The sequence below is a fragment of the Populus euphratica genome, unplaced genomic scaffold (genome assembly GCF_000495115.2).
Source record: "Populus euphratica unplaced genomic scaffold, PopEup_1.0 scaffold981.1, whole genome shotgun sequence".
Classification (NCBI taxonomy): domain Eukaryota; kingdom Viridiplantae; phylum Streptophyta; class Magnoliopsida; order Malpighiales; family Salicaceae; genus Populus; species Populus euphratica.
This window is the reverse complement of record NW_011500838.1, coordinates 19,066-27,313: the sequence shown is the minus strand read 5'-3', so window position 1 is coordinate 27,313 and position 8,248 is coordinate 19,066. Positions and strand designations below refer to the sequence as shown.

The window sequence follows — 8,248 nt, the reverse complement described above, 5'->3', positions numbered from 1 at the left end:
AGGCATAAAAAAACAAAAAAAAGCTTATTTTTTATTGTGGATTGCACTGTACAGTCCATAGTAAAAGACTGATCCCTTTTAGTATAGTTTAATATATAGAATTTAGTTATCATTGTATGTGGATCCAATGCCTAATTTTTCATTGCCAACGCAAATCCACCACTTGTTTGTTTATATTTAATTTAATAAAAATAAAATAATAACAAAAATAATCCTTGTATTAACTGTTTTTATTAATTAATAATTAATTCAAAGATTATATAGTCTATTATTAGATTCTATTTTTTGGATGTTAAATATTAAATAAGAATATCAATTAATATTTGATTATAAGTTAATTATCTCTATTAATTATTATTGATCCAATCTAAAATCAAGTCATATCTTTTGTATATAATTTAGATGATTAACCATGTACCTTCTGCCTTCTATATAAAATGATCATATCATATTTTTTAAAAAAACTCTAGAATTGTTTTAATATTGACCTTATCTTTTATATATTGTTTTGTGGATAATAAGAACAATACCCAAACTATATACTAGTTTAGGTATATCATATTAAAACATATTTATTTTTAAAAATAAATTGTTATATTTTATATTACATAATTAATTTTTTATCTAAATTATTTGAAAATTAATTAAAGTTATTAGTTATTATAAAACTAGATAACATCTTCTTCTTTTTTCCATATCTTTTCTCTTTTCAAATGAAATTAGCTCGCATAAATAATATTTAGAGGGATCGATACACTTTGATTGGAGGAGCAATGGATGAGCATTGTTTGGTGAAGGTCCTTCACTTCCTGCAACACTAGCTAAATATAATTTTATTGGGGTAGATTCTATACTTCCTGTAATTTGTTTTTTTTTTTAAGTAGTCTTTCTAGTCTGAGAAACTAATTAATTATTTCCTTTACTTGGTCTTTCATCGCATCCAATATAATATTATTTTATATTAAAAATATCTTATTATTTATTCGATTTTTTTATATTATGTATTTATATTTATATTTTTTATAATTAAATAATAAAATAAATGAAGAAAAAATAATTTATAGATAAACTTAAAATTATAAAAACTAATTAATTAATTTTTAAAATTAAAGAGACTATTTAATTAGTTTTGCAAAATAAAAGAGATTAATTTGTATTTACTCATTGGGTAATCTTGCTTGATTATTTGATTGTTTCTTGTATGCTATTAGGTATATGATTTTTTGGTTTAAGGCTTCCATCATTTGTTGGACCCTTGTTGAAATATGATTTGCATTTTAGGTTGTTAGCCATAAATATATTTTTATAAGATAATTGTTTTGTTTTTTTGTTTTTTGTTTTTTACAATTTTATTCTTATTTTATAATTTTATGAAATGACAAAAGTAACCTCAATTTAATTCTTCAAAGATTAATAAAATAATTCAAATTTTATAATTTCATTTTCCAAATCCAATTTTCTATTGTGTTTTTATTTATTTATTTTTATAAATACATAGATTTTACATTCATGAAAAGTATTGAAAGATTTTTTTTTTAATTATTTCTTATAGTTTAATCTAACATAACGTTTTTTTAAAATACTATATAGATAACAAAACATCATGATCATCAATCGATGATATGATATTATTAAGAGTATTTATATTTTAATATATACTAAGTGATCTATATTTTGATTATTATCGTAAAATTGTTATAATTTTTTTAGAAATTTGCTTGCAAATTATAAAATATTTTTTTACAATAATGATTATTAAGTATAGATTACATAGGTCAAGGAAAACATAAATATCATTATCACGTTAAGTTTATATTTTAAGAAAACAGTTTTCTTTTTATATAATATTTTTTATTGAAATTATATTTTGTATGCAGTGTTTTACAGAATTGATGACATTTTAGTTATAATTAAGAACGCTATTATTGTTATTAACATTAAAGGATGTGGAAAAATCTTGTAGTCAACACTATTATTTTATATACCGTGTTTTGTTTTTAATTTAATCCTTTCACAACCAAATTTTTATCTTTTTTTTTAATTTTATTATTTAATATTAAATTATATTAAAAAATTGTATCCTGTAATTTTTTTTGATTTCTTTTCTATTATATTATATATCATTCTCATAGATTTAGCTTCTTCTTCTTTTTTCATTTCAACCTTCAATAGTTTGAAGTATGGTTATTAGACTCGATACGAGGATTGACTTGACCAACGAACTGGATCTCAAGTTACATGGGTTGACTCAAATGAACCCACATCAACCCAAAAAAATTAAAAAAATATATATGAAGTTTTAATATTTCCTATAAAAAATTAAAAAACAATCCATGTAAATATAAGTTAGATATGTTATAAATAATAAAGTTTAAAATATTATTTCAAAAATTTTTTTATCCCCACATTGAAAAGATATTATAGTAGTATATTATCTTTTTAAGTTGAGGTATTTAAACTAAAATGGTTTTTTATTCCACATTAGAAAAACATAACTTTTTTTCTTGTGAACATAGAATATATATACTAAAGGGTTTTAACTCTTATATTGAAAAAATAATTTTTTTCTTGTGAACATAAAATATATATGCTAAAAGGTTTTAAATCCCACACTGAAAAAATAAAATATTCTTTTAGTATTTATATAGTGAACTTTGAAAATAGTTAATAACCAACTAAAATATATATATATATATATATATATATATATAAAGGGTCTTTGCTTAGGATAAAAAACACATTTGAGAAACAAAAAAAAAAACTGGGTCTCAACTAGGTTTTGTTAGGTCGCCAAGGTCACAGGTCAATCGGGATTTGCTGGTTTTTTCTCTTCTTGGTTTTTTGTCTTATCCAAACCGCTTTAGCCACAAGGTCAACCAAGTTCAATAACTATGATTTGAAGTGGTGTTTCATAGTTTTTTTTTTTTTGCTTTATATAAATTTATCTTGATCTCATGATCTAGGTCGTAGGTGTAACAAGTTAATCCAGGTTGAACATGTTTTTTTTTTTTTTTTTCTGGCCTCTTTTCAATTGATTTTATTCTTCAATATCAAGCTGGTTGGAAAATTGAGCTTTATAATTTTTTTTATTTGCTTTCTATAGAATTTTCTTGATATGATAACCTAAGTAACGAGTTTGATTAGTTGATTCATTTTTTTTTTGTCTTTTTTAATTGTGTATTTTTTTAATTAGGATTCATAATTTTTTTTATTTGCTTTTTATGAAGTTATCTTATTATCATGACTTGGGTTACAGATTTGGAAGGTTGACTTAGATGTAATTAACTATATATTTTTTATCCATTTTTAATTGAACATATGTTTTTTTTTCGATTTCACTATCTAACAATTCAATCAACCTTCTTCCTTTTTTTTTTCATTTTTATCTTTTAATATTGGATTGTTTTAGAAATTGAGTTCATGATTTTTTTTTCAATTTATTTTTTGTGGAGTTATCCAAATCTCATGGATTTATTCTTTTATCTTGATTTTAACCTTTAACATTGAATTTGTTGGAAATGAAACTTCATAATTTTTTTATCAAGTTATTTTAATCTTATAATTCAAGTCATGAGTTTAACAAGTTGGTCTGAGTTGACTTGGATTGTTTTTTTTCTTTTTCTTTTTAATTGATTTTTTTGAATTTTATTATTCAATATTGGGTTAATTGAAAATTGAATTTTTTTACTTACTTTCTATAAGATTATTCTAATTTCATGACCTAGATAAATTGTTGATTAGAAATTAATTTTTATATTTTTTTATTTACTTTTTATATAACAATTATAATCTTTAAATTTGGGTCATAGATTTAACGGGTTAATTAGGATAGATTTAAATATATCACAGTTTCAATATTTTTTAGAAATATCTTCTAGTATTTCATTGTATCAATACATATATTTTTTAAAATATTATTTAATATACATCATATTTTAATTTTTTTTATTATTAAAAATCACATTAGAAATGTTTGGATAGATATGTTTACGTTACAAAAAAACAATCCATCCGAGCACAGCACAAGCCAATAATCTATTTCTAAATGAAAGTTATTTTAGTTTTTAAGGATAGAGATGAACAAATGAAGAAATTGGAATATCACTTTCCTCTCTCTCTTTTTTTTTTCTATTTTTTTTTTTAAATTGTTGATGAGAGCTTGATTTTACAGAACCCTTTTTCTCCCTCACTCAAGGGGCAAGAGGAAAGATTTGTTCGTTCCTTGTGCTAAAGACAGATTTCTTCGACACAAGGGTGAGAAGACCAACATAAATATAATTAATTATACATTTCCCGAGTCCCAATTCCCAATTCTTTCCCTTTTTTGTGCAATTAAATTTCGGGAAAAACAACAAAATTATAATTCATTTGAAAAATTTAACTATCAACAAAATAATAAGTTTAAGATATTAGCTATAACTAAGTGCCACAACATATTCATCTTCAAGAAGAATCTATTTATGAATTACAACAAGACTAGAAAGTAAAAGATTTGAGAAAATCTCACACAACAATTCTCCTATTAACCCTTTTTTTTATATACAAGAAGGTTAATTTATATATTATTAATCTTTAATCCAACCATCTGAATGAAATACAATGTATTTAAAATTTTCTGTAAAAATATCAACTCAATTCAATGGTGAACAAACTAAAACCAGAAAACGAAGGAAGACTGCTCAAGCTGTCTCGTTTGGTTTTTCTCCCATGGTCTCTCCTTCTCTCTTGCAAAGCCTTTCAGCACCGCAGTGCCATTTACTGGCAACTTAGAAGCTTTCCTCTGTTTATTTCAATTGTGTGATGGTCCCATTATCTTATCATATGGTGTGGACCACACACAACAATTCTCCCTTCCTTTATCCAAATTGCAATATCTGATTATATAATTGTCAGAATATTAATCAGCTTTTTGTTAACACAGTAATTCAGGAGACAAATTATTGACTCTGATTGCGTGTTTGTCATGCAGCAGATCATAGTGCTTATTTGTTATTATTATTTTTATCATAATGGTTAAGTAGTGAATTATGAAAATCCGTTGATTGTTTTAGTCGATGATGGGAATTTGATGCTGATATTGGGATTATATTTTAATCCATAGAGGTTCATGTCAAGTGTGGATGATGCTCTAGCACATTGTCCTTAATGGAGGGTTCCAGCTCTCACTGGTGCTGTCAGTGCTTGGGTTTGATGAATTGTGAATGTTAAGATTTAAGGGTTTTGAAATCAGTGTTGGATAACTTGCTTTGTTCATCAGTGAGTCCAGACCTGTTAGGGAGTCAGAGTCAGATATATTTAGTTTGGTGTCTTCCCTTGTGTTTTGGCTATTTGCTAGAAAGGTGTGTTGCTGCTTCCCTGCTTCTTCCATTGGGGCATATCTGTTTGTATGTAGTGTTGGATAGTAGATACAATTCTGCGAATGGAATCTTTGCTGAGAGAAAAGTAGATGCCACTGAATTATGAACAAGGTATGAGAAAATTTTAATCTCCAGATGACGGAAAATATTTTGCAATGGGAAAAGGGGCCATCTCATTTCTCTTATTCACTGCATCCTGAAGCACGCCATCCCCTGATTTCAGTATGTACATGTGAGAGATGGATCATTTTTATGCCAGTTGATATTGTTGGGCATGATCTAAAATATTCTTTAGTAAGGATGCTTAATCGTGGTGTTTGAGATGGAAGCTAGCTTCTCAAGCCTTTTTACTTCATTTTTCTTGGCAACTTTCTGGGTGGGAATTTATTTTATCAGAACTTTCTAAGGTCTTGTTCCAGAAACATCATGCTTTCCAGAAAGAAGAGAGATGTGAAGTTAAATTAAAAAAAAGGGGGGGGCCAAAACTTGATCTCTGCTGGGATGTGAACACTATACAGAATAAAACAAATTACCAGCTAAACTCAGACAAGCCGCTTTCAAAAAGTATGAAACAGTAATTGGGATTTAGTGGATAGCCTTATGATGTGTTTTTCTATCGTTATCATATTGTTTTTCTTGTTATAGTAAGTTGCATCATGAAACAACACAAGCCACCATTCTTTTGTTCTGTGTTACATCCAACACTTTCCCATCCCAACGCATCTGTTACTTCCTCGATGTTGTTACGCCTGACGGAAGTGCTTCCTTTCACTCACGATGGCATATTTGTTTCGATAAGATGCTTTTATAGAGTTCATTGTATCTTCTTTCAGGCTAGATTTTAGGCAATTGATCCGTAGTCAAGGCTCTTACAGATGATTTCTGAGAAGGGATCTTATGGGGTTTTACTTACGAGTCTTTAACAGGCACTGCTTGCAATATCTTTTTATGTGTTTCAGTTTGCCTGTTGTGTTGCTTATAGTGTGAGTATTGATGAGATTTGTATGGTCTGGTGTTCTCATTTGTTTTGGTGACAGCTTAAGAATATCCAAGCACGAATATGCAGCATCGAATTGCTCAGTCATTTAAAGATACGATCCAATCGTGTTATTCCACTACTGCTCATTCTCTTACAGCTAAAACTGGGGCTGGGACTGGTTGACTTTCACAAACAGAAGAACCAAAAATGGGGAAAAAAGAGTAAACTAAATATGTTGCATCCATCTTAACCTAGCAAATCTGAACCACTTGTGATGGATTGGTTTGAGGACTCAGCTCCAAGATACGCTGTTTCACAGGTGATGTCTTCCAGGCCTTTCAATGAAGGGTAAGGGCTACTGAGTTGCATGTCAGTGAGCACTTGACGTAGTTCAGAAATCTCCTCTTTGAGTTTATTATTTTCTTGCACTACCTGATCATGGCACTCTGATACATGGTTCACCTTATCTACGAGCTGGTGATTTTCATTTCGGAGCCAAACAACTTGTGACCAGAGCTCATCTAGGTGTTTCTGCTTCCGCATGCGTGATCGGCGTGCAGATTCTCTATTGGAAAGCATCCTCCTCTGTTTTCGCTCATTGATAAGAGAGAGTTGTTGCTCATCTGCCTCATCAGAAGTTGAGTGGCTGCTAATACATGATGCTTGTAGACTGAATTCTTGAAGCTGAGGAGGTATCTGGAAATTATAGGATTGATTAGTGAATTGGTTAAATTGAAACATCTGTGAGTTATCCTGAGTCATGCTGAAATGAGCTGAATACGGGGATGAGTTGGGAGGAACTAGATAATGGAGTCCTGTAATCTCATTTGGTTGCATGGCTAAAAGCTGGAGAAAACTTTCAGGATCTAAGCCTCCGAGTTAGAAGGTGAATTACTATAGTCTTGTATTGTGTTGAACGGGGTTAGAAGTCCGAGGTTCAGTCGCCTTTTATAGTGAGGGGAGAGTTTGAGGTGACCCCACTGTTGGCAATTTGGAGTAACAGAGGCAAAGCTTCTTAAGACATAGACCGCTGGAGCACCATGCAGATCATGTCATTGTTCTTATGTAGCCCTTGTTAATGTATGCACATGAACATATAATTATAACACTAAGAGCTCGTGTACTGTTTGCCTTGTATGGTCATGCTATGGCTATATGCGTGACGACAATGACGTGCACTCATAATCAGGTCCTGCATTTTGTGTTGTGGATAATCATCTGATATCCGATGATGCTTACATCAGGAGGGGAGTTCATATTGCGGGGGAGTACAATTATATCAATGGGGAAATGTTTGAGAAACAGAGAGCGAGGCAGAAAATAGTGTGCTAGAAGTCAATCTTCAAAGTGGAGGTGTATTATTTCAAGCCAAGTTTATTTAAGTAGTTTACTTAATGACCTTAGGCCAATAAGACTCTTGTGACGTGAGGAACTGGAGGAGAGGGAAAGCCAAGCCTTTTTCTAACCATATTTTGGAAAAGATTATACAACAGAGTGAATGACTCGACAGCCACTTCACAGAAATAAAATAATGGATTAAGAGTGTGCCCGTTTAAATTGATTTTCTGTATGCACATTCTCTCATGTGGAATACCTTGGTATCCTTCATGGCATGTCATGCCATGGCAGGCATCGTTGCCTTGGGAATTATTCAGGGAGTGCAATCTGTGTTCTTTTTCCTTTTTTGGGTTTTGGAGGATGGCCAGAGCCTGTAAACCCCTGCAATCTGTGTTCTTTTTTTCTTTTTTGGCTTTTGGAGAATGGCCAGAGCATAATCCGGCTATATCTGTGGAGACAACTTTCCTTGCTTGGATGTGCTTGAATGCCAAGTTCTAACAAAGCTCGCTTTAAAATCTTGAATTTCTTATTCATGTACATGTAAACATGGATTGAAACTGTCTTTCATGTGAAT

At 29.7% G+C, this 8,248-nt stretch overlaps 1 protein-coding gene across 1 annotated transcript; it reads right to left on the bottom strand.

Annotated features, from left to right (window-relative positions):
- Window positions 1-6,404: 6,404 nt before the first annotated feature.
- Window positions 6,405-7,289, bottom strand: LOC105116546 (basic leucine zipper 43-like). The gene has a single exon (XM_011013956.1). It carries the CDS (start codon window positions 7,171-7,173, stop codon window positions 6,583-6,585), a length of 591 nt encoding a protein of 196 aa, XP_011012258.1. The 5' UTR covers window positions 7,174-7,289; the 3' UTR covers window positions 6,405-6,582.
- Between the last annotated feature and the right edge of the window lie 959 nt (window positions 7,290-8,248).